Genomic DNA, 26,500 nt, shown 5'->3' on the forward strand with positions numbered 1-26,500 from the left:
CGAGTCGATTGAGCCCTGTCTGTCTGTCCGTCCGTCCGTCTGTCCGTCTGTCCGTCTGTCCGTCCCCTTCAGCGCCTAGTGCTCAAAGACTATAAGAGCTAGAGCAACGATGTTTTGGAACCAGACTTATGTGATATGTCACTGCTACAAAAATATTTCAAAACTTCGCCCCGCCCACTTCCGCCCCCACAAAGGACGAAAATCTGTGGCATCCACAATTTTAAAGATATGAGAAAACCAAAAACGTAGAATTGTAGAGAATGACCATATCTTTAAGACTGCGGAATCATTATTATAGCCAGCATCAAGAAAACAATTTCATTTTTTCTCGCCCTGTCTCTCTCTAACACACACGTAGCATAGGCGGCTTTGCTTAGAGTAAAACATTAGCGCCTAGATCTCAGAGACTACAAAAGCTAGAGCAACCAAATTTGGTATCCACACTCCTAATATATCGGACCGAGACGAGTTTGTTTCAAAATTTCGCCACACCCCCTTCCGACCCCGCAAAGGACGAAAATCTGGGGATATTCAAAAATCTCAGAGACTATTAAGGCTAGAGTAACCAAATTTGGTATCCGCACTTCTGTTAGATCTCACTATAAAACGTGTATCTCAAAATTTCACCCCACCCCCTTCCGCCCCCACAAAGGACGAAAATGTTCATATTTGGACATTTAAATTATTATTCGTAGGGCTTCAAAGTGCGGGGAGGGGTAACGGGAGGGGGGGGGGTAGCGGTGGGCTTAGAGTTGATTGAACTCCACTTTGGGGAGAGTGAAACTTGCTCCAAAACTTTTGAAGGCAAAGAAAGTGAATTTCAACCGTAAATCGGGGTCGCATCTCCCCACCCCCTCACCCCCTCGCCCCACCCCTTTTAGCCGCTGCCTCGTTGCTGTAACAAATTGATAGGCGCTTAGAGCCGGTTGCCGCCTGCCGCTTGCCACTTGCCGGTTGCTGGAAAGTGAAATTATTTCTATTTACGCTTCAATTATTGAATGATTTTCGTTCATTTATTGGCCGGCCATTTACTGCGATGGTGGATGGGGGACATCGCAGGCATCGCAGGAAGTCCAAAGGATCTTTACAGCCACAAAATAAATAAATAATTTATTAAATAAAGTTCGTTAATATGAATAATAATATTTAATAATAAAATATAATAAATCAAATATTTATATATTTAAGTAAAATATTTTTATATTTCAAATAATTATAATAAATAATAAATATGTATGTATATATTAAATTTATTTTTGTTTCAATACTGAAGAGATTGTGCCACACATTGCAACAACAGAGCACGGGTCGCAGGAACAGCCCCGGATCGGTCGGCCCTCAGGCCCATTGTATCGTCCATCGCAATCCCATCGGGTCCATCCTGGCGCAGGGACCTCCACAAAGTGAATGGAATCGTATTCGTATTCGTATTCGTATTCGTATTCGTAGTAGGCGTGCCCTCCTCGACAGAGTACTCAGATTTGTGCCCACAAATTGTCAGGAATCTTGCCAGTCAGTCCAGTCGGAGTTTAATTCAGAATCGAAAAGGTTTTCGTCGGCTTGAGAGCTTTGTGAATTGTGAAATTGTTGTTTGGAGCTTTGTTTGTGTTTCTCGATTTTCATTTTTCATTTTTCAGTTTTCGATTTTTGTTATTTGTTCGAAATGGACCTGGACCTCCTTTCCAGTAAGGAGTCGTTGGACACGGGCACGTTCCAGAGCAAACCGAAGGCTGCTGCTTCGGCCAAGAAGAACGCGACTCCTGGGCGTGGCACCACACGCGGCGGCAAGGCGACTCCTGGGCGTGGCACCACACGCGGCGGCAACGCGACGCCCGCAGCGGAGACCGGGGGACGTCCGAGTCGCAACAGCAGCAAGCAGAGCGCTCCTCCTGGTCGTCGCGCGATCTCCCAAGGCCTGGACAACCCACCCGTCCGGGGGCGCTCTGTGGGAGGGTACTTGCTGCGCAGTCGCAGCGCTGTGTCGATGGCCAGGGCCAGAGTGCTGATCACACCCTTGCCAGGCGAACGGCGGGAGGAGGACGCACCCCAAGGCCGCTGCTACGGACCGCAGAGACGCCGCTCGTACCTGGATCTGGACCAGGATCTGGCCCAGCTGAACTGGACCGGCCATCAGGAGGATGCTGGCCCACGCCACCCATTCAGCGGCTCGGCTCGTCGCCAGGGCGGGCGGGTGGCGCCTCTCCACCCGGGCACCCGCATGGAGCCCGCCGGGCAGAGCCACTCACAGGTGTCCGTGCCCCCCATGGCACACTTCCGTCGGCTATGCCGCGCTCTGGATCGTCACTACAGTCCCCTGTCGCACTTCCTCGTGTTCCTGGCTGGGATGCTGGCCACTCTGCTGTGCGTGGCCCTGACGCCCGCCAACCAATATCTCTAAAAAGACTTGCACTCGAACACTGAAAGGGGCAGCGGTTTCCACAACAGGCTGCAGATACACCATACACTACGCAAGATACACGACACACGATACCGATACGTGCTTGAGTTCCATCGCCGATCGAAGACTGTTCTGCCCCACAAATATTTGCATTGAATAAACGAGGAGGAATCTCCTTAAAGAATTCCACACCAGACTACAGATACAGATACAGATACAGGATCCAGGTGGAGCTCCTCTTGGATCGTCCTGTGGAGCAGGTCGCCTAGGTCGGTGGAGTATTTTTGTGTGACTTTTGTCGGAATTAATCCGATTGAGGCATTTCTGAGGATGTTGTGTGGCAAGTGCTGCATGCCTGATAAATCGTGGGCTTTTGGGCCATTGGTTGAGCAATAACTCGCATTTTCCCGGACCCGGACCCAGACCCGGACCCGGACCCGGACCCGGATCGGCCTCAATTCACGCATAAAATCCGCAATCAAATGTAAATGGAACGAGGGGGAACGTTGTGAGTTGCTGCGGACACCGCAACTCTACGGTTATACCCGATACTAAGTCAGTATGGCTCTCCTCCGGCAGACGCCGCTAATATTAAACGACACGACAAAGAGTGCGTGCGAGAGAGACAGAAAATCAGTCTGAGCGTGACGTCGGGCGCTGCGAAGCCAGTGCAAATTGATTTGTTCCTATTGGCTATAAAAATGATCCGATCTGATCCAGATTCAGCAATCTGATAGATATGGTCATTATCTATGATTCTGCGTTTTTAGTTTTCTCGAATGTGCAATATTGTGGATGCAACAGATTTTCGTCCTTTGTGTGGGCGGAAGGGGGTGGGGCGAAATTGAGATACACGTTTTATAGTAAGATCTAACAGGAGTGCAGATACCAAATTTGGTTACTCTAGCCTTAATAGTCTCTGAGATTTTTGAATATCCCCAGATTTTCGTCCTTTGCGGGGTCGGAAGGGGGTGTGGCGAAATTTTGAAACAAACTCGTCTCGGTCCGATATATTAGGAGTGTGGATACCAAATTTGGTTGCTCTAGCTTTTGTAGTCTCTGAGATCTAGGCGCTAATGTTTTACTCTAAGCAAAGCCGCCTATGCTACGTGTGTGTTAGAGAGAGACAGGGCGAGAAAAAATGAAATTGTTTTCTTGATGCTGGCTATAACAATGATTCCGCAGTCTTAAAGATATGGTCATTCTCTACAATTCTACGTTTTTGGTTTTCTCATATCTTTAAAATTGTGGATGCCACAGATTTTCGTCCTTTGTGGGGGCGGAAGTGGGCGGGGCGAAGTTTTGAAATATTTTTGTAGCAGTGACATATCACAGAAGTCTGGATCCAAAACATCGTTGCTCTAGCTCTTATAGTCTTTGAGCACTAGGCGCTGAAGGGGACGGACAGACGGACAGACGGACAGACGGACGGACGGACAGACAGACAGGGCTCAATCGACTCGGCTATTGATGCTGATCAACAATATATATACTTTATGGGGTCGGAAACGATTCCTTCTGGACGTTACACACATCCACTTTTACCACAAATCTAATATAAATAGATCACTATATTTGCAACATTTTCTGCTTTCAGGGAACAACAAAAAACCAAAAAAAAAGAGCTACAAATTTTAGAAAATTTAATACACATAAATTGGTTTTTTTTTAGTGAAAATAAAAAAAAAACACTGAAAATTTGCGAGATTCTACTGTATTTGATTTTTAGTGAACGTTTCTGCGTTTTGTCGGATATTTGGTCATAAATATGGACTTCAAAATAAATCAAATCAAAATTCCTTGGCCAAAAACAACAATTGAAATATCATTAAAAAAATAAACAGCGAAATAAAGAGTGCAAATAAACGAAATAAACAATAATATCTGTACTTTTATGGCAGAAAAGAAGACGAAGAAGAAGAGGCAGAAGCAGAAGCAGAAGCAGAAAAAGGCTGAATACAGTTAAAAGAGAAATACAAACACAGGCACACAGATGCAGGCGTGTACGTGTACGAAACACTTATACTTACAAATACTCGCACAGCGAAAAAAGCTGAATGCGCTTGACATTGAACTTGAACTGCACGGACTGCAGTCGACAGAGGCGTCGGCAGAGAGCAACGGCAGCAGACGGACGGCGGCGGCGGCCTCGGCAGAGCTGATAGCAGCCGAAGCTCTTGACTGGCGAGCGAGGGAGGCAGCTGTATGGGGAGATTCGTGTAAACCGTAATTGAAATTACAAATACAGTGGGGCATCTCTAAGACGAAGGCCACACTTAATTCATGGACCATTGAGCTCTGGGAAACTAGGAGGCAGGCCCCACTGTAGCACCAGACCGTAGGACTACGAGTGCATACAATAGAACGAGCATGCACTCGCACAAAGAGTACAAATCATATTTGTTCGAATGCCACTGGTGAGTGGTGCCGTGAGTAATTCTCTTTCATTATAATTACCATTTCCCAGACTGCTCCGTGATTCACTCGGCTAGGGATAAGGTATATATTTAGATGATCTTGGCAACTGGGGTTTTTCTTTTTTAAGGAAATAAACAGTCATACTTACCACTTTTAGAACAGATAGTGCCTGGGGGCTCCACCGCAAATCTTTGCCTGGCTAGAAATAAAATAAAAAAATAAATTAAATAAATTAAAATAATAAAAAAAGTATGGAATAATATGCACTTTGAAATTAATATAAAAATAAATAAAATCGCATCAAGTTTAAAATAATTATTGTGACTAGTTATATGAGTAAGGAAGTAAATGAATTACAAAAATAAAATAAATAAATAATAATAAATGAATTTTAAAAAAACTAAAAAATACATTCGAATATTATTTCGATATCTATTATAATTATTTGAAATAATTGAATAATTAATTAATAATAAATAAAAAAATTAATAAAACATTCCAATATTATTTCCAAATTTATTTAAATTATTTTTAATAATTTAGTAATTAATTAATCATTTTATAAATAATAAAGAAAAAAAAAGAATAAAACATTTGAATATTATTTTCAAATTTATTTTAATTATAAAAACACAAAAAAAAAATGTATACAACTGGAGCCCTTCTTTCGCTTAACTTGAATGCCCCTAAAGTTGAACTGCAAAGCCTGCCACTTCCATGGCGCCAATAAAGGCCCAGCTTTGATGAGTCGCATTGGGGCTGGTCGTAAAATGAAGGGCACGGGGAGGGGGCGGCGGGCAAAGGCAAAAAGGGTGACATAAAATTGCCGAAAACTTTGGTGTGCCTAAAAATATGCTAAGCGCGCAAATTACACAAGCAGGGGCCAGGGGGACGCACACACGAGGCAGGAGCCTTGTGGCAAAGATGGTATTGGCTCCGGGCTCCGAGCTCCAGTCAAGGTCACACGGCCACACGGCCACACAGCTGACAAGTGTTGCACGCGCCTGCCCAAATGGGATCCGTTTCGGAGGGTCCTGAAGGGCACTCCTGCGCTGCCTCTCTGAGTGTGTTTCTTTTCCATTCTGTTTTTGCACTTGATTACGGACACGCGCCCGAGTATCCACTTATCCCCCGTCCGCCTACTCCTTGGGTGGGGGGTGGGGCTAAGTGATTTCTGATTTTAAGCAGATTTATTTGGAGAAATTTCCCCCGATTTGTTTTGTTTGCCGTGTGCAAACAGCCCCCCCCACAGTCCCTCTTGGAGTGTCAACCGCCCCTCCCCCCCTGACAGACCCTGGCCCCTGGATCGAGGATTGAGGGTCGGGTGCTCCACAAAAGGAGATGCCACATACGAGTGTGTTCGTACAACGTTTATCAAGCGACAGCCGTAACCCCAAACGACTGTTCTGTGGCAATCTCCTTCAGAAAGGTCAAAGGCGAGGCCACAAAGCAGCATCCCCGTCCTTTGGGCAGAGGGGGGGAGGGGATGTGTCCTTGACAATAACATTGCAATGCCTTCAGCGGCAGCCTTCAACCTCCCTTCTTCGGTTGGTCGTGGTCCTGTATCCCGTATCCCGTTATCAGCTCCTGCCTGTGGCGCACGTGGCCTGTGGGCGTTGGGCTGGCAGTAGCATGGGTGTGGTCGTGGGTCGTGGGCGCTCTCTTTCGACTTGCTTGATTGCTTATTTACACGTGGCGCCCATTCGGGATTTCGAGACCCAGATCCCGGGACTCCTACGCTCATTCAACAGTGCTCTCCCCTCTCTCCTCTCTCCCCTCTCTCTCGCCCGAGTCTTGAGTAGGTTTCGACAATGGCGTAGTGAAAGCCACGTTGATGAGGTTCCCTTGATGGCTGCACAAGTCTATTCAGATGGAGCGGGGGGCCCTGGGAAGGGGGCCCAGATTATGCCAAATCGTGGAGTTCATATTTGAAACACAGCAGAGCGTCGCTTGGTAAAGGGCATTGGATAAGGGATTGTATTAGGGATTGGTGCCTTCGAGGAGCATGGATTCAAATGCTTTTTACCAGAATATTACCATTTCTTTATCTTAAATTCAATTATTAAAAACCTTTTCATATATTTCGTATTTTTTTTATTGAATGAAGAAAGGTTTTTATATTTTTGTTCTTTAAATTATTTATTATTTTTTATTGAAGGTTTTATTTTTCTTTAAATTATTTACCTTTTTTAATTGAGTATACAATTTTTTATTTCTTTTTAAAGTTTATTTTTTTTATTGAAATGTTTTTATATAATTTTTGTATTACTTTTTATTAAATAAAAAAATTTGTGTACATTTTTTTTTTTAAATTATTTATTCTTAATTTTATTATTAAATGTTAATATGTCTGTTTTTTTTTTTTTATTGAGTGAGCAAATTTTTACATATCATTTTTATTGAAATGTTGTTATTATTTTCTTTTTTTATGGAGTAATGTTTTTTATCTTTTTTTTCAAATATTAATTGTTTTTTATTGAATGAAGTTATGTTTTTTTTGTATCCTTTTCTTTAAATTATTTATTTTTTATTATTGAATGCAGAAACGCTATTATTTATTCTTTTTTATTGTTCGAAAAAATTTCTTTAAATTTTGTATTCTTTTTTTAGCAATAAAAAAATGTTTTTATTTTTTTTCTTGAATTTATTATTTTTTTTTTTTATTTAAGTGATTTATTTTGCTTATTGAATTTTATTAAAAGTATTTTTTTTTAAATTTATTAATGAAAAAATTTTTGTTTAAATTATTTATTACTTTTTATTGAATGTAAAAACTTTTCTATTTAATTTTCTTGACATTTGAATTATTTTTTTACTGGGTGTACAAATTTTTGTACATATATTCTTTTCTTTAATTAATTTTTATTCTTTTTAATAATTTTTTTAAAGTTATTTATTATTTTTTAATGAATGTAGAAATGTTTGTTGATATTATGGACACTGACACTGGACTTAATGGACTTTTGGCGGCACAGTTGTCTATAAGGATGGGGCATCTTGGCGTTGTCCTCCTTAGCAGGTCCTGCATGAAGGCCTTAATGAATGTTATCATTCCGTATGTGCCTTGGAGCTCCAGTGGTAGTTCTCAGGTCTTTGTCCGCTATCCAGAATGGATCCCGAATCTATGGGCCAAGACCAGGGGGCATTCGCAGAATGTCCGCTGAGGTGTCTGGCATTAGACCCGGACATGTACCTACCTTTACCGTTAGGCGCTGTGGGTTGCAGTTAATGAGAACTCGACACCGAGTGTCCAAGTGGCCGACCGACTCTTGACTCCTGACTCCCCGCCCCCCCCTCGGTTGGGGCGGGGGCTATTCCGGTTAATTTTACAAATATTCTTAAACAAACATAGGAGGCGCCGCAAACAAACAGAGGGCCTCCGCCCGCCGCTCTGGCAGGGCAAACAACCGCATCGAAAACACGCGCTCCAGCTCCCCAATCCCCCCACGTACGGCACAGCAGAAACCCACACACAAGCCAATAACCTAGAGCCGTTTTGCTATTTACACAATTACAAGCCAGCGCCGGCGCCCCCTTGCCCCCTGGCCACCCCCTCAGCCTCAGATATGAAATTGCGTCGAGAATTTTCACGAGAATCGTTTTGTGCGGCAGGCAGCTCCAACCATCCCTCCGGCCCCGTTTTGGGGGTGGGATTCAAGGTCAGAGTTGAGAGCTGGCCATAAAAACAAAAGCCGCTGACGAAAGCTCCGCCAAGGGTTGGAGGGGGGGCCATCCCCTCACCCGGCGAAACAGACACTCGACTTGGATCCCCAGCCCCCGGGAACGCCTTTAACGCGCAGAATCCCCTGATGTTATGACTTCAGAGGGCGGCAGGGGGCCCCCTAGGCTCTTTGGAGGTGGCATAAGTAGGCCAGCTTGGCCATTAAAGCGCCCCCCCCCCCCCACTCTCTCTCTCTCACTCTGAGCGGTGGAGAATCAGGATTCCTGGGACACCATTTCCGGAGGAATGGTGGCCCCATTTCATTGTCGAATTCCTCTCTGATAAGGGTTGCCCCCTCTTGGGGGGCTGGGGGGCTGGAGGTCTGTCGTGGACAGCCCGTGTGATATGGAAAAGTCAGTTTCTGAAAAACATTTGGAGGCCACAGAGGAGGGGGGCTAGGGCGAGGGGGGGAGTTGCATCGATTGGTCGATTCATCGTTTCATAAGCACAACAAAAGTATCGAATAACGTATAACGAATATCGACTAACGAATATGTTTATATATGGACCGAATCGCGTCTGAGGGTCTCGTCTTCGAGTACATCGTATAAATATTTATGGTACCCCCCCACCCGCCCCTGCCACCCCCTCTACAGAACGGAGATGATGATTCGACTCCGATCTGAAGGTTGGGGCGATGAAAGAACTGTTTGTAGCCCTGCTCCAATGGGCGGGGGAGGAGCTACTATGGTAATCCCCCTTGGAGGTCGTTCAAAAGAACATTCAAGGTGGAAAATCCAGTTCGTACTCGATTCCATAGGAAAACCGAGTAACTTTCAACCATCTAGAGCACCCCAAAACCCCCCCTCCCCCATCGCACCCGCTAATATTCAGATCTGCGCTCTATTCCATATTCCAGGGTCAACCCAGGGGCTAAGGGGGGGGCGGGGGGTTCGACGGGGGACTACATTAAACCTCGATTCCTTTTTCTTTCTGCATTTATCGACGGCCGTTTCCTGTCTCCAAACTGAATGGCATTAAACATTTCGACGATCAAGTGATCCGCGGATATTCATTTTATTCAAGTATCCCCCCAGGGTGGTGAAGGGGGGGGGACAGGGGGAGGCTTTGGCATATTGAGCAGAACTTCCTGAATGGTAGACCCCCCTGACATTGAAAATGTTTGCCATAGTTTTTGCATTGCAAAACGAGGGGCCAGCCATTTGCCGCTGCCTCAAACATTGTTGCCACGACAGATCCCCCACCCCCGCACCCAGCCCCACCCCCAGATGGGGGGGTTGCTGTCAAATGTTATGCGCATTTCGGATTGCGAGTGAGCTGTCCTTGACGGGCAGGCGACTGGAGGAGACAGGCGGCGCCGGATCCAGCCCAGCCCAGCCAGCCGATTATCGCCGGCAACAGTTGGTTGCCCCCCATTGTCTCCCCTTGTGGCACGGTGACACGCAAAGGCAGGAGCCATAAAAGTCGCAGAGCGGTCGGAGAGAGCTCAAGGACTATCATGACGGGGCTTGTGTATAATGCCAATGGAAGACCTCCGAAGTGGGGGATGGCCACCCAAACGCCGGTGGTGGGTCGCGGGGCTGGGGAAAATTCGTTCGAGGGGGCAATCCAATTACCAGGCATTACCAAAATAAACATTCCAGGAGGGTCTGTGCTTTTCGATTGGCAATCGATAGTCGATTGTCGATAGTCCGATAGATCAAAAGATAGCTGTCTCAAGTCAAGTGGAAACCGCAGCGTAGTGGTTCCTATTGAATCGATAACAATCAATCGATAACACACCTTTTCCGATAATTCTTACTTAATTCGGGAATAATTTAAATAACATAATAGAAGCTCATTTTTATGAATTTTAAAAATCTAAAAAATTTTTTTTTTTATTATCCCAATTTTTTTTTTCAATATTTGGTATGGAAATTTTTTTATTTAATTTTAATTTAAAGATTTCAAAATGATTTTATTTTAAATTATCCTAAGTTTTGCTTTATTTAATATTTAATTTTTTTTAAAATTAATATTTAATTTTGATTTTAATTTTTTTAAATTGACTTAATTTCAAGATTTTAAATTTATATTTTTTGTTAGTTTTTTTTAAGTAATATTTAATTTATTTTATATTTTAATTAAATAGTTTCATATTTCGACCAAATATATTTCCTACAATTTAATGTTTCATATTTATTTTTTATTGTTTAATATTTAAAGGCCTGTTTTAAACTGACTTTGAATTATATTTAACTTAATGTTTTATTTTTAAATCCCGAATATTCAGTTTCCGCCACCTTCCGCCCGTTGGAGCTTCAGAAAACCTTTTAAAATACGTTTGAAAACACTTTTCGTGGCAAAAACAACGAAAACAAAACCAATTTGTGTCGCAGGCATCTTCATTTCCAGGAACCCAACCCATGCCCAACAGGGGAGCGGGGGGTGGTGGGGGGGTTCTCCCTTGGTAATGACAGCCGCCGAATCGAAACACCCACAACAAAATGTGTGTGCAGTACGGCGCCATAAACATGGTGTACGCCTACGCCCTACGCCGGATAATTGCAGGCTATCCGAATCCAGTGAAAGGCCGCCAGAGACGCAGAGTATGCCTTGGACTGCGACGCATTTAGGGTGGGGCTGTCCCCGTCCGACCCTAGTAATTTCCAGGGTAATCGGGGGCGCATGGGAGGGGCGACCTTGAGTGTACCCTGGCCCCAGACAGACAGAGAGCGAGAGAATTGATTGATTTAGTAGTGGGTGGGGGAGGAGGACGGGGGCGCCATCTCCAACCACCAAAGCATTGGCCCGACATTACCTGACGTTTTGGTGCATATTTTAGCCACGCAAAAGCATAAAGGATAGGCTCCAAGGAACCAAACCCCCCCCCCCCCTCCACCGCTTGAATTGCGCATCGGCCGAGAAAGCCACACCCCACGCCTGGTGGTAACCTTCAGATTATTTTGGTTCCTGCCACACATAATTGCTGGCATACGCCTCGTATACGTGACAATTCGTTCCACCCCCCTCCCACCCCCTGGGGACGGGGGTTGGTGCCTCCAGAAAGCAGGGAATCCACCCCCGACGATGTGCAAAGCTCCCCCCCCCAAAATATTGAAGCTTATGAGCTTTTTCCATTTACATTTGATTGCGGATTTTATGCGTGAATTGAGGCCGATCCGGGTCCGGGTCCGGGTCCGGGTCTGGGTCCGGGTCCGGGAAAATGCGAGTTATTGCTCAACCAATGGCCCAAAAGCCCACGATTTATCAGGCATGCAGCACTTGCCACACAACATCCTCAGAAATGCCTCAATCGGATTAATTCCGACAAAAGTCACACAAAAATACTCCACCGACCTAGGCGACCTGCCCCACAGGACGATCCAAGAGGAGCTCCACCAGTATCCTGTATCTGTATCTGTATCTGCAGTCTGGTGTGGAATTCTTTGAGGAGATTCCTCCTCGTTTATTCAATGCAAATATTTGTGGGGCAGAACAGTCTTCGATCGGCGATGGAACTCAAGCACGTATCGGTATCGTGTGTCGTGTATCTTGCGTAGTGTATGGTGTATCTGCAGCCTGTTGTGGAAACCGCTGCCCCTTTCAGTGTTCGAGTGCAAGTCTTTTTAGAGATATTGGTTGGCGGGCGTCAGGGCCACGCACAGCAGAGTGGCCAGCATCCCAGCCAGGAACACGAGGAAGTGCGACAGGGGACTGTAGTGACGATCCAGAGCGCGGCATAGCCGACGGAAGTGTGCCATGGGGGGCACGGACACCTGTGAGTGGCTCTGCCCGGCGGGCTCCATGCGGGTGCCCGGGTGGAGAGGCGCCACCCGCCCGCCCTGGCGACGAGCCGAGCCGCTGAATGGGTGGCGTGGGCCAGCATCCTCCTGATGGCCGGTCCAGTTCAGCTGGGCCAGATCCTGGTCCAGATCCAGGTACGAGCGGCGTCTCTGCGGTCCGTAGCAGCGGCCTTGGGGTGCGTCCTCCTCCCGCCGTTCGCCTGGCAAGGATGTGATCAGCACTCTGGCCCTGGCCATCGACACAGCGCTGCGACTGCGCAGCAAGTACCCTCCCACAGAGCGCCCCCGGACGGGTGGGTTGTCCAGGCCTTGGGAAATCGCGCGACGACCAGGAGGAGCGCTCTGCTTGCTGCTGTTGCGACTCGGACGTCCCCCGGTCTCCGCTGCGGGCGTCGCGTTGCCGCCGCGTGTGGTGCCACGCCCAGGAGTCGCCTTGCCGCCGCGTGTGGTGCCACGCCCAGGAGTCGTCTTGCCGCCGCGTGTGGTGCCACGCCCAGGAGTCGCGTTCTTCTTGGCCGAAGCAGCAGCCTTCGGTTTGCTCTGGAACGTGCCCGTGTCCAACGACTCCTTACTGGAAAGGAGGTCCAGGTCCATTTCGAACAAATAACAAAAATCGAAAACTGAAAAATGAAAAATGAAAATCGAGAAACACAAACAAAACTCCAAACAACAATTTCACAATTCACAAAGCTCTCAAGCCGACGAAAACCTTTTCGATTCTGAATTAAACTCCGACTGGACTGACTGGCACGATTCCTGACAATTTGTGGGCACAAATCTGAGTACTCTGTCGAGGAGGGCACGCCTACTACGAATACGAATACGAATACGATTCCATTCACTTTGTGGAGGTCCCTGCGCCAGGATGGACCCGATGGGATTGCGATGGACGATACAATGGGCCTGAGGGCCGACCGATCCGGGGCTGTTCCTGCGACCCGTGCTCTGTTGTTGCAATGTGTGGCACAATCTCTTCAGTATTGAAACAAAAATAAATTTAATATATACATACATATTTATTATTTATTATAATTATTTGAAATATAAAAATATTTTACTTAAATATATAAATATTTGATTTATTATATTTTATTATTAAATATTATTGTTCATATTAACGAACTTTATTTAATAAAGATCCTTTGGACTTCCTGCGATGCCTGCGATGTCCCCCATCCACCATCGCAGTAAATGGCCGGCCAATAAATGAACGAAAATCATTCAATAATTGAAGCGTAAATAGAAATAATTTCACTTTCCAGCAACCGGCAGGCGGCAACCGGCAAGCGGCAGGCGGCTCTAAGCGCCTATCAATTTGTTACAGCAACGAGGCAGCGGTTAAAAGGGGTGGGGCGAGGGGGTGAGGGGGTGACGGGGTAGGGAGATGCGACCCCGATTTACGGTTGAAATTCACTTTCTTTGCCTTCAAAAGTTTTGGAGCAAGTTTCACTCTCCCCAAAGTGGAGTTCAATCAACTCTAAGCCCACCGCTACCCCCCCCACCGCCCGTTACCCCTCCCCGCACTTTGAAGCCCTACGAATAATAATTTAAATGTCCAAATATGAAAATAATTGACATTCGGCTACCATTTTACCCAACGAAAACACTTTCCACTGCAACAACAAAACTTTTCGTTGACCCAGAAAAAAAGCCGTTCGAAAAAAAAACCCGTTTTGGCCCGAAAGAAATGCAACAAAAACCAAAAAAACTCGAAAACGAAAAATAAATGGAGTACACTTTCGCTTATGAAAACGAAAGTCAACGGACTTTGCGGTAAAACAGAGACACAGAGAGAGAGGGAGAGGGAGAGAGGGAGAGCGAGAGGGAGGGAGAGAGAGAGAGAGGCAGAGAAGGAGAAATTGCTGTGGCCCAGGCCCTGAGAGCGACTATAATCGCCCGCGCGTTTTTTGCAGCGTGCGTGTGTGTGTGCGACGCCCCTGAAAATCGCGCCGCGTCGCACGCGACTTTTGCGAGTGACCCAATTTTCAATCCCCCGTCCAAACATTGAAAACAAAACACACAAATCAGGCATAAATATTTTGGAGGCCCCCCACCCCCCCTCCCCCCACCACAATCCTCTCTGGGCTTATGTAAAAATCATCCATGAATAAAACTCCAACCGAAACTGTAAATGATTTTAACTGCCTGCCGGCCCGTACCCCTCCCCTCCCCACCCCTTGGCTAACCTTAACTCAAGGCGACAAAAATATTCGCGTTAACAACTGCCAAGCAATTTGTGAATTAGTTGTGGCCACAACTCATTGGAGGTTTCTCTAATTGGCATGGGGAAGGGGGCTGTGGGGGGCTGTGGGGGGCTGCGGGGAGGTTCTCTGAAGTTCAGGGTTCTTCAGGGCTACTCGACTCCCAGTAGTTTTTGCCGCTTTTTCGGCCTTTTCGGGCACATCCAAATATAATAATTATCGAGCATTCAGCCGCAGCCTCACGTGCGTTTCTTCCAGAGAGTCCATTAACCCGCGATTTGAAACGCTACAAATTTCTCTTGGCTTTGAAGAGGCAGGGGAGGGTCTGAGGTAGGGGCAGGGGCAGCACAGGCAGTGAGCACGCCGGCACAGTGGGACTAGATGCCTCTTTTCGGGGCATTTATCAGGCTTGTAAAAAAAAACAACCATCGGGACGAAGAAAAAGAAAAGAAAAAACATACCAAGGCTTGAGATCGAGAAAAAAACAAAAAAAACCGCGAATGCAAAAACAAAATACCAAGCAATAAGTGCTGGCCGATGAAAGTGCTGGTGCCGATGAAAATTGTCTTTTTCTGGTTAAAATTTTATGCTCCGAGCATTTAGAGGCGGAAGGATGGTCAAAGAGGGGATTAAGGAGGTGGAGGATAGTCAATGAGGGGGTTTAGAGGACGAAGAATGGTCAAAGAGGGGGTTTAGGAGGTGGAGGATGCTTAAAGATGGGGTTAAGGGGGTGGAGGATAGTCAATGAGGGGGTTTAGAGGCTGCAGGATGATCAAAAAGGGGGTTTAGGGGCTGAGGGATGGTCAAAGAAGGGGTTTAGAGGACGAAGAATGGTCAAAGAGGGGGTTTAGGAGGTGGAGGATGCTTAAAGATGGGGTTAAGGTGGTGAAGGATAGTCAATGAGGGGGTTTAGAGGCTGCAGGATGATCAAAGAGGGGGTTTAGGGGCTGAGGGATGGTCAAAGAGGGGGTTTAGAGGACGAAGAATGGTCAAAGAGGGGGTTTAGAGGCTGCAGGATGGTCAAGAAGGGTGTTTGGGGGCTGAGGGATGGTCAAAGAGGGGGTTTATAGGCTGCTGGATGGTCAAGGAGGGGGTTTAGATCATAAATTAGTTGGGCAACCCAATCGCAGCGATGTGGGTCCAGTTCAGCAGTTGATATCCTCCCAGGCGGCATGTGGGGGGGGGGCTGGTGGCCTTTGGTCAGCCTTCGTGGATCTTCGGAGTGCCTTTTCGTTGGGTTTTTCCATCATTCTTCCCACTGTACGGCGGCTGAGACAGCGGCGCCTGCGCCTGCGCCTCCTCCACGGTAGACAAGCGAAAGTGAAACCCGAAGAGGTTTTTGAACTTTGGAAACAAAGCTGCCACGAGGGAGTGGGGGCGCCTCCGATATGGGGGAGGGGGGGGACGCGTAACTGGAGCGGAACCAAAAATGTTTACTTTCTTTTCACATGCTGCACTCTCTAAAAGGGCGGGGAGGGTGAAGAGGGGGGGCGGGGGCGGGGGGGAGGGACAGCCGCTGTGGTGGGCACAGTGCAGGCGAAAAGTCAATGAACGCTGGAAATGAAAGCGCCGTCTGCTAACCCAATTGAAGAGACAACTTTTGGTTTCAGTTTGGTTTTTGGTTTTGGTTTCGGCTTCGGTTTTGGTTTCTTTAATTTCGTATTTATATTTTTTCGTATGCGTTCGGCGTGCCACACAGACGAAAAAAAAAAGGTCAGAGACAATTAGCAAGTGTCGTTGGAGGCCCCCAGTTCGCGGATCAGCAGCATTGGCAGAGCTCCCATGAGCCGGGCCAAGCTCAATGCTCAGAGAGCGCGACAATCCAGCAACAAACAGCCACAGGCAGCAGCAGATACACAGATACACAGATTCAACAGATACACAGATACAGAGAGGCCGACGTACGCGTACGTTGAAATAACCTCATAATTGCCGCTGAGGGTCTTTGCAATGAATTATGCGAAATTAACCTCAAATAGAGACTCGCACTCGTACCCCCAGTCGTACCCCCAGCCCGTACCCCTAGTCGTACCCCTAGTGGTACCCGTACAATGGCATTTTCTGTTCCATGAACAACAGGTGGAAGCAGGGCTTGCATTGCAATCTGTGACCGATATTCATGGGTATTTCTTGAGTGAAATATCGACAAGTTCATGGCTGCCCCCAGGGAAGGCTGGAGGAGGTCCAGGATGCCCCAGGCCTGGCCCTGGACCTGGAGGAGGTCTCAGGGCTCAACGGGAAGGGGGTCACAGGTTCATCAAGCGATCTGGCCAGCAAGAAAGCATCAAAGTCAAAACCAAAGCTAAAACCAAGAGGCAAAGAGGGGCGAGAGAGAGAGAGAGACAACCGTTTGAAATGAAATTGAAAGCTTCAAGCGAAAGTGTATTTCTTTTCTTTTCTTTTCGTTTCTTTTCTTTTCTTTTCTGGCATTACTTTTGTGCCATTTTTGTGCTTTAGTTTTCTGACGGCTTCGACAATTCTTCAAATTTCTTTCGTTTTTGTCAACGGTTTTCACTTTCTCTCTTGCGCCCCCTCCCTGCCCCCCTCCAAGACCGGGGCGGGGAGTAGCATCTCAATAGCGAGAGTGAAATCCGTACAATAGATGGGCTATAGGCCATGGATTGAAAGTGACCCCGTTCAGCGGCACAGCGGGTTCAAAAGTTCAACATTTCACCTTTCGACGAAAGTGGCGCAGAATTTTCGAAGCCGTTGAAGAAAAGTTTCTTTTGGTCTCTCGGCCGGAGCATTTCGCTTCATTTTGAGGGCTGTTTGGGGACGGGGGGCTGGGGGCTGCAAGGGGTTACCCCAAAGTAGACCAAGAATTTTTAATTCCAAAGTAAAAGTATATTTTCGTTTCATTTCTTTTGTCGCCTCCTCCTCCTTTGGGGGCTAATTAGCTGGGGGCTGGGGGGGGGGGGGGGGTTGCCATAAGTGATAATATGCTAATTTTATGGAAATATTCTGAGACAGTGTAGGGGAAACCAGGAATATCCATTAAGCGCCACACAGAAAGCAATCCCCGACACCAGACTACAGATACAGATACAAGATACAGGATACAGATGGAGCTCCTCTTGGATCGTCCTGTGGGGCAGGTCCTTTCTGGGTGCTTTCAGCCCACGCCGTTATCCGGCCCTCAAAGACGCCTCGCCAGTACTTTTTTGTGGCCTCTTGGCTCTTGGCTTGTCCTTGGCGATGTCCCGGCTACGGCGGCAGTCCCGTACTTCCCTCCGGGGGCCAGTATGGCAGTGCCTGCCTCCAAGTCTTCGTTTCTCCCTCTCAAAACTTGTCCCAGTGTCCGAGCTGTTGACGTTTTTGAATGCCAAGAAGATGGTGGAATGAATGAATCAAAATTCACTTGGAATTCTCGCATGGGGTCTACTGGTACCCTGTACCATACTTGTGTGCCCCCCCTACCGTCCGCCCCTTCCTGTTCCCCCCTGTTCACCCCTCCATTGACTATGCAAAGCATTGCACCTTGTGCCTGCCGCATCTCGACTTTCACTGACGCCGCCGTCGCTGCTGACCCAGAAACTGCAGTGACACGTTGGCCAAGCCAGGCCAATCCCAGACCATGCAAAGCGTTTATGCAAGCGCATAAAAACTGCAACTGCTGTTGGCCCGCAAAAAGGGATGGAGGGGCCAGGGGCAAGGGGGGCCGGGGGGCAAACCGCAGACTCAAACCGGAGGCCGGTGCGGAAATGAAGATGTCTGACATCCTGCTGGGCCCCGCCCCCTCTCCCTGCCGCCACCAAGCCGATCGCCAGCCGGCAGCTTACTTTCTTAATGACCCTCGCAGGCCACTAAAAACCTTTTTTGAAATGACATTAAGCCTTGGCTTGGGATTGGGCTTGGGACTGGGCTTGGGATCGGGCCTGGTATTGGGGATCGCGTTCTGGCAGCTGTCACCGGGCCTTGGATCCCGAATCCGAAAGCCGAAAGCCGAAAGCCAATCATCTTTCGTAGAAAATCTTCTACGCTTTCCACCAAGCAAGCACTTTTTTTTTTTCTTTTCCATTAAAAGCAATTTAATGTTTGCTTCAATAAACACGAAACCGAATAAACGAATAAACAAAATAAAAAACAAAGCAAAACAAAACAAAACAAAACAAAATCTCGGCAGCCAGCCCCGAGATTCAAACACGAAATTGAGACATAGACAACGAAAGTTCAACACTTTCTTTTCCACCCAAAGGGGGCGGGGGGAGAGTGGGATAGGGGGAGGGGCACAAACAGTTCAAACTCTCGTTTTGGATAGGTGGCCAGCAATTACGCGGAGGCCAGGCCCAAAAAAAAAACAAAGACAAATCAGAAAAGTATAACGCACGAGACGCGGCGGGAAAATGATCGAATTTCGACATACCCTTTGGGGTGTATAAAAGAAACAAAATGCAGAGTTTGGCAATGAAATAGATAAAAAATTAAAATATATTAAAAAAAAATGTATTAGAATAGAAAAAGGTTCGTAAAAATTAATAAATGAATAAATAAAAATAATATAAATAATATAAAAATAAATTTTTTAATAAAAAAAAAACAAAAATATATAAATAAATGAATAAAAATATATAAAAAAAAACACGTAAGACAAATATTTAGAAAGATTCAATTTATTAATAATTTAAAAAATATAAGCAAGTTTGTATTTAAAAATGAATCATTAAAAATTGGTAAATAACAAAATGATTAAAAATAAATAAAAACTTCGAAAAAAAATTATATACATATAAAAAGAATTAAATTAATTAAGAATCAATATAGAAAAAAATTAATACAAATTCAAAATTCAAAAATATAAATATACGGAAAAATATAAAAAAAACATATATGAAAATAAAAAAAATACTATAATACGAAAAGATTAAATCAATTACTAATAAAATGTAGAAAAAAAATTAATACAAAATTAAAAAAATATCAAATCAAAATATATTAGTAAACAAATATCTACAATATGTACATACATACATATATAAACGTTAAATGAAATAGATTGAACATGGATTATTATCCCAATAATTATCCAGGAAATATTTATTTTTTGTGATTTAAAATTGTTTGAAAACTTTTAGTGCTAGAAAGAATTAATAAAAAAAAAATAAAACAAAAAAATACTGATCTTAGAGAAAAAAAAGCAACGAAAGACTGGGGTCTTTGATTACAAATTCCCATGAGATCGGATGGAGAAAAGAATGGAAACCGAAAGCATTCGCAGACAATGGAAACAGATTGGGACTCCGCTCCGAAGAAGGTATCCGAAAAGAAAGAGACATTCAAATGGCAATCCCCCTGCCCACGAAAAGAAAGTGAAAAATGTTGCAACAACGGCAACAGCTCTCCGTGGAGACCCGGGGAGAAGAGAGCGAAAAGAGATCGTATCGAATCGGGAGAGTGGCCAAAAGATACACAGATAGATAGATACAATATAGACGTAAAAGAAAGTGAGCTTGAATGCAGATCAGATCGGAGACGGGGGCTCTGGGGCTCTGGGGCTCTCTGTCTCTCCGGATCGTCCATCAAGTGTCAATGCTCTGGATCCGGAGAGTTCAGCGAAGGTTTGTTGAACTCTTCTGCTGGGGCTCCTCCAACCTCCCTCCCCGGCCGAAGCAGAAGCCCCCCGCCAGCGATTGGGTGCAAAAAAGTGAGAGTTTTGGGTGGCTAAAGCAGCGGCAGCCGCAAAGAGATTTGAATGCCGGGGCTCTGGTGTATCTCCGCCTATTGGGGTCACTCTCCGGCACTCTCCCAGACGGAGGTCTGGGTCCAATCTGTAGAGATCTGTCGGTCAATCGGCCGTAGATCATGATGTATAATTTTCTATGGAATACTTTTCACAGTTTCTTGCTTTTGTCGGCTGCCGCATGACGCATATTCGGTCGACAAAACTTTCGTTTGCCTCTCTTCTCTTGAAGGAGGTCAGTGAACGGAAAGCAGAGACCCCCAGTCGGTGCTCCCCCCCCCCCCTCGCCATCGCCCAGAGACAGAAGGGCAGCGATATCGAATGACCGACCAGCAGAAACAGCAGCTGCTTGAAAGGCGCTACACAAAGCCAGGACGAGAGACAGGAGACAGGAGAGGATCGGGTTACACACACACACACACACACACACAAACACACACACACAGCGAATACCGTTACCATGCACATGGCGGGCCTTCAAGGATGAGGATCTGCTCTTGGCAGCCCAGAGGTGACTGGCCTTTGGTTTGTTCATGAAAAAAGGAATGGAATTTTAATATTTTAACTTGGGTTTTTTTTTTGAAGTGTATTAAAATACCAATAGATTTGCTTTGAAAGTGGAAATTGTGAGAAGAGAAAGTGCTTTCACTTGCATTTAAAAAATAAATATTAAAAAAAATATATATATATAACAAAATATATATATAAAAAAATGTATGTACAAAAAATGTATACACAAAAAAATATAAAAAAAAATATTTAAAAAAAAAAATAAATAAATACATTTCATATTTAAACTAAATTATATTTATATTTAAATTATATCTCATATTTAAAATGAATATATTTCATATTAAAAATAAATATATTTCACATTTAAAATAAATATAATTGATATTTAAATTACATTTAATTATATATTTAATTATTTAACTTTACTATCAAATATATTTATTAATTAAAATAAATATATTCCAAATTGAAAACACATACATATGTACATAAAATAAATATATTAAAAAATTAAATTAAATATATTTCATAATTAAAATAAATATATTTCATAATTAAAATAAATATGTTCCATATTTAAGCACAAATGAAGGTTAAATATATTTCCTGCAAATGTAATACTTTAAATATAAATGTTATTTATTTTTTAATCCAAGCGAATATTTAATTTCAATATAAATTTATTTATTATTGTATAATATGATTGTATCATATATGTATCCTCCATATCCATATCCTCCAAAATATTCTAGTACGTATTCGAGATCTGATCATTACCAATAATTTCCATTAAATATATTCTCTTCCCCATCTATTAATTGCTTTTGTTTTCTAATATTTTACCCTTTTAATTGTGCCATATTTTAAAGACAAAATTGTATTCTTTTCTATTATATATTTTGTATCTTGATTTTATTCTTTCAATATTTTTCCAGTCCATTTCTAGGCTCCAGCGACGAGGCATATAAATTCGTTGCACATTTATTTCGCATTTTGTGTCGAAATTTCCCTTTCAAAAATCGCGCATATTTATGGAGCCTCCAAGCGGTCCCTCATCTCTCGTTTCTATCGCTTCTCCCATTGCAGCTTTCTCTGGCAAGGAGAACACTTGGCTATCCATGGGATGGCAGTCGGTTATAGCGAAACTGAAATCCCATTTCCATTCCCTGCCACATTTCTCACGCTTCAGCCGGTGTGCGGGGCATGGGGCACGGGGCACGGGGTACGGGGTACGGGTCTTGTTGAACTTCGTAATATTCCCGGAAAATGGCGTCGCACACTCCAGCAATCCAGCACTCCAGCAATCCAGCACTCCACAGCAAAAGCTTCACAGCTCTTTTTAATTCCGCTTTAATTTAATTTTTTGTTTATTTTTGTTTTGTTTTTTTCGTTTCTGTTTCTGTCATACGAAGAAGCAAAGTACAGTTTATTTGTCCACAGAAACTCGCACTCGCACTCGTATATCGTATATTTATGTAATTTTGGTGTCGGGTGCCCATCGCCCAGTGGCCAGTGCCTTTTCAAGGTTTCAGCAATTATCCAAAGGCAAAAGTGCGCGGCATGGAAATGATTTCCTAGAATTCGAATCACAAAAAAAATAAAGGGTTTACGTTGCCTTATGGGTAGGGGGGGTAGGGGGCTAGGGGGGCTAGGAGGGATGGGCTATCAAGTAAATAAACTATAGAAAAATACTGCATATCGAACACATTTTCACGCCTTCGATGCATGGCGTTGGCGACGTTTCAAGTTCAGTGGAAAATAAAAGCTAAACAGGCAGAATATTCCCACTGTGTGTGTGGGGGGGGGGGGGTATAGAGGGGGGGAGGGTAGAGTCAAAAGACCAAAGACCAATGTCCGCTCTAGTACAAAAGCAGCAGACAATTGCTTCACTGATGGACGCCACACCACACCCAACCCCCCACCGCCACACCGCCATTTCCATCATTTCCATGATGACGCATTCAGAGACATCGCTGAGACAGCACACTGCCCCAAGGGGGGGGTGGGGGGTGGTTGGGGTCAAGCTAATGACCCAAAACTGTTCCGAATTGAGTCACAATTAGTCGTCGGAGTCGTAATCAGCGGTGGGGAGGCGGTGGGGAGGCAGTGGGGGGGCGGTGGGAAGGCGGTTTGGGGCGGTGGGGAGGCGATGGTGCAGCGTAGGGCAGCGTGGAGCAGCGGTGGACAGCGTGGAGCAGCGGTGGACAGCGTGGAGCAGCGGTGGACAGCGTAGGGGAGGCCGTGGGGAGGCGACGGATCACCGGTGGACAGCGTAGGGGAGGCGGTGGGGAGGCGACGGATCACCGGTGGACAGCGAAGGGGAGGCGATGGGGCAGCGTAGGACAGCGCGGGGAAGCTTGGAGCAACCGTGGACACATTGTGGCACCTTGGAGCAGCCGTGGGTGCGCTTCTGTATAGTTTTCTGTAAATATTTAGCAAAAGTCTGTCTATCCATCCAAATCCAAATCCAAATCTATTTCCATTTCCATTTCCATTTGCTTACCCTGACCTTTTGCTGTGTGTGGGTGTGGGGGGGTGGACCGGGGGGCACCCTATAGTTCTGACATTGAAATCTCACTGCCACTGCCACAACAATCGCACATTGTTCCATTCTTCCTTCTTCAATGAACTTTACGGCGCATTGTTCTTGTCTTTCCGGAATTTCTGTTGTGGCCAATTCCGGGGGTTTTGGGGGGCTTTAATTTGATTTTATATAGAAAAAGATACATATATGTATCTGAGGAATGTACAGGTTGAATCAAAAAATAGTTCCATTCGAAATAGAATCCATACAAAATAAATGTTTATAATTTACACCCCCCCCCCCCCCCACACTCACCACTCCTCCGCCAACAATTTGGATAAACTATCGTATATTTTGGGCGGGAATTCGTTTCGGGTTCTTCAATTCAAAAATAATCTCGGAGATTCTCGGCCAAACAGTCGCCTCCAAGCGTGCCCGAAGAGTTTTTAATGGCCTCAAGGAACCCGGCCCCTCCATAGAGGCCTGGCCAGCATTCCTGGCCGGCGCCACGCCAGGCGCCCAAAGAGAGACCGCAGAGCACGGGTCGCAGGAACAGCCCCGGATCGGTCGGCCCTCAGGCCCATTGTATCGTCCATCGCAATCCCATCGGGTCCATCCTGGCGCAGGGACCTCCACAAAGTGAATGGAATCGTATTCGTATTCGTATTCGTAGTAGGCGTGCCCTCCTCGACAGAGTACTCAGATTTGTGCCCACAAATTGTCAGGAATCTTGCCAGTCAGTCCAGTCGGAGTTTAATTCAGAATCGAAAAGGTTTTCGTCGGCTTGAGAGCTTTGTGAATTGTGAAATTGTTGTTTGGAGTTTTGTTTGTGTTTCTCGATTTTCATTTTTCATTTTTCAGTTTTCGATTTTTGTTATTTGTTCGAAATGGACCTGGACCTCCTTTCCAGTAAGGAGTCGTTGGACACGGGCACGTTCCAGAGCAAGCCGAAGGCTGCTGCTTCGGCCAAGAAGAACGCGACTCCTGGGCGTGGCACCACACGCGGCGGCAAGGCGACTCCTGGGCGTGGCACCACACGCGGCGGCAAGGCGACTCCTGGGCGTGGCACCACACGCGGCGGCAACGCGACGCCCGCAGCGGAGACCGGGGGACGTCCGAGTCGCAACAGCAGCAAGCAGAGCGCTCCTCCTGGTCGTCGCGCGATTTCCCAAGGCCTGGACAACCCACCCGTCCGGGGGCGCTCTGTGGGAGGGTACTTGCTGCGCAGTCGCAGCGCTGTGTCGATGGCCAGGGCCAGAGTGCTGATCACATCCTTGCCAGGCGAACGGCGGGAGGAGGACGCACCCCAAGGCCGCTGCTACGGACCGCAGAGACGCCGCTCGTACCTGGATCTGGACCAGGATCTGGCCCAGCTGAACTGGACCGGCCATCAGGAGGATGCTGGCCCACGCCACCCATTCAGCGGCTCGGCTCGTCGCCAGGGCGGGCGGGTGGCGCCTCTCCACCCGGGCACCCGCATGGAGCCCGCCGGGCAGAGCCACTCACAGGTGTCCGTGCCCCCCATGGCACACTTCCGTCGGCTATGCCGCGCTCTGGATCGTCACTACAGTCCCCTGTCGCACTTCCTCGTGTTCCTGGCTGGGATGCTGGCCACTCTGCTGTGCGTGGCCCTGACGCCCGCCAACCAATATCTCTAAAAAGACTTGCACTCGAACACTGAAAGGGGCAGCGGTTTCCACAACGGGCTGCAGATACACCATACACTACGCAAGATACACGACACACGATACCGATACGTGCTTGAGTTCCATCGCCGATCGAAGACTGTTCTGCCCCACAAATATTTGCATTGAATAAACGAGGAATCTCCTCAAAGAATTCCACACCAGACTGCAGATACTCGATCGAATCCTGTACGGATACGGATTGAAATTATTGAGTTTGGGGGTGTATTAGATTTGTGGTGAAAGTGGAAGTGTGTAATGTCCAGAAGGAGGCGTTTCCGACCCTATAAGTGAATATATTCTTGATCAGGATCAATGGCCGAGTCGACTGAGCCATGTCTGTCCGTCCGTCCTAGTGCTCAATGACTTTTCACTCTCCTGTGATATCGGACCTTGACAAGTTTGTTTCAAAATCTCGCCCCACCCCCTTCCGCCCCCACAAAGGACGAAAATCTGTGGTCAGATTGCTGAATCTGGATCAGATCGGATCATTTTTATAGCCAGTGGCAACGCAGCGCCCGACGACACGTTCAGACATGTTCAGACACATTTTCTGTCTCTCTCGCACGCACACATTGTAGCCACTGACTATCTATCGGGTACAAATGTAGAGTTGCGGTCGCAGCAGCCACTCACAACGTTCCCCCTCGTTTTTTTTTATTTAATTTTTATTTTTGAATCTAAAATATTGTCACAGAAACAATTTTGTTAGAGCAAAAATGACAGAAAAATTTACAATGATTTAAAAAGAAAAGAAAAAGGTCGAAAAAGTTCAAGGTCGAAGAATTTGGAGAGGGGATATTATTTGGCTTAAGCTCATGTTTGCTGCGCTAGTCGCATTAACTATTATTTAGTTATTTACTTAAATCGAATAAAAATCAATTACAATTTTTGGAAAAGCCTGCGTTATTTCTACAATTTTAATTGTAATTTTTAGTGGTTTTATTCCTTGTTTTTATTCTTTCTTTTATTATTTTTTGTTCCTTTTTTTATTCTTCTTCTTATTCTTTTTTTCCTTTTTTATTTTTTTTTATTCTTTATTTTTTATTACTTGTTATTCTTTTTTTTTGTATTCTTTTCTTTTATTCTTTTTTTTTTTCCTTGTTTTTATTCTTTTTTTTCCTTTTTTTTATTCTCCTTTTTATTCTTTTTTTTATTCTTTTTTTTATATATATTTTTTAGTTTGAATTGTTTGATTTTATTTGTTAATTTATTTTCCTCAAATTCCTAAGAATTTTTGAGTTTAGTTAAATATTTATTTGTATTTGTCTAAAAAATATATACGACATTTATGTACATTCAATGCCCAGCCACACATGCCAAAGGTCATGACCTTGTCCCCCCCCACCCCACGAATAATTCCAGGAATCTTCAAAGGACTAAAAGCCCGAAAATATTCGTCTATTCATAATTTTAATGGAAATTCGGTTCGCTGGAGAGGGGGGTAATGGGGGAAGTGGGGAGTGGGGAGTGGGCGGCGCCTTTTGGCCAATATGTAAACGTTAATTCATCAATTTAATGGCAATGTCAGTGGCAGGCAGGGAGGGGCAGGGGCAGGGAAGGGCAGGGAGGGGCAGGGAAGGGCAGGGAGGGACAGGGAGGGACAGAGAGGGGCAG

At 45.6% G+C, this 26,500-nt stretch overlaps 3 protein-coding genes across 11 annotated transcripts in view; 2 read left to right on the forward strand and 1 right to left on the reverse strand.

The window, feature by feature from the left end:
- Positions 1–1,481: 1,481 nt before the first annotated feature.
- Positions 1,482–2,587, forward strand: LOC117186761. Of its 2 annotated transcripts, XM_033387977.1 has the most exons (3): positions 1,482–1,586; positions 1,638–1,753; positions 1,790–2,587. In XM_033387977.1, the coding sequence occupies exons 2-3, from the start codon at positions 1,664–1,666 to the stop codon at positions 2,396–2,398; spliced, it is 699 nt and encodes a 232-aa protein (XP_033243868.1). In that variant the 5' UTR covers positions 1,482–1,586; positions 1,638–1,663; the 3' UTR covers positions 2,399–2,587. The 2 variants fall into 2 exon arrangements, with proteins under 2 accessions (XP_033243868.1, XP_033243867.1); XM_033387976.1 differs by having other exon boundaries at positions 1,638–2,587.
- A 9,330-nt stretch (positions 2,588–11,917) lies between these two features.
- Positions 11,918–13,058, reverse strand: LOC117186760. Of its 3 annotated transcripts, none has more exons than XM_033387973.1 (2): positions 12,955–13,058; positions 11,918–12,903 (listed from the first exon to the last, which is right to left on the reverse strand). In XM_033387973.1, exon 2 carries the CDS (start codon positions 12,875–12,877, stop codon positions 12,107–12,109), a length of 771 nt encoding a protein of 256 aa, XP_033243864.1. In that variant the 5' UTR covers positions 12,878–12,903; positions 12,955–13,058; the 3' UTR covers positions 11,918–12,106. The 3 variants fall into 3 exon arrangements, with proteins under 3 accessions (XP_033243864.1, XP_033243865.1, XP_033243866.1); XM_033387974.1 differs by having other exon boundaries at positions 12,963–13,052; XM_033387975.1 differs by having other exon boundaries at positions 11,918–12,715; positions 12,788–13,029.
- A 10,849-nt stretch (positions 13,059–23,907) lies between these two features.
- The window catches only part of LOC117186759, a 29,183-nt gene continuing 26,590 nt past the window's right edge, over positions 23,908–26,500 (forward strand). Inside the window, exons 1-2 of one of the 6 annotated variants that reach the window (XM_033387965.1) lie at positions 23,908–24,008; positions 24,060–25,039. In XM_033387965.1, coding sequence (XP_033243856.1) covers positions 24,086–24,856 — 771 coding nt within the window. In that variant the 5' untranslated portion in view covers positions 23,908–24,008; positions 24,060–24,085 and the 3' untranslated portion in view covers positions 24,857–25,039. Of the gene's footprint in view, positions 25,040–26,500 lie in introns of those variants that run through there. The other 5 variants (XM_033387966.1, XM_033387968.1, XM_033387967.1 and 2 more) reach the window with 5 other exon arrangements.

Source organism: Drosophila miranda, chromosome XR, assembly GCF_003369915.1.
Source record: "Drosophila miranda strain MSH22 chromosome XR, D.miranda_PacBio2.1, whole genome shotgun sequence".
Classification (NCBI taxonomy): domain Eukaryota; kingdom Metazoa; phylum Arthropoda; class Insecta; order Diptera; family Drosophilidae; genus Drosophila; species Drosophila miranda.

What these genes read in the sequence shown, in the direction of transcription:
- LOC117186761 (XM_033387976.1), top strand. Translation starts at nt 1,664, where the DNA reads ATGGACCTGGACCTCCTTTCCAGTAAGGAGTCGTTGGACACGGGCACG.
- LOC117186760 (XM_033387973.1), bottom strand. Translation starts at nt 12,877, where the DNA reads ATGGACCTGGACCTCCTTTCCAGTAAGGAGTCGTTGGACACGGGCACG.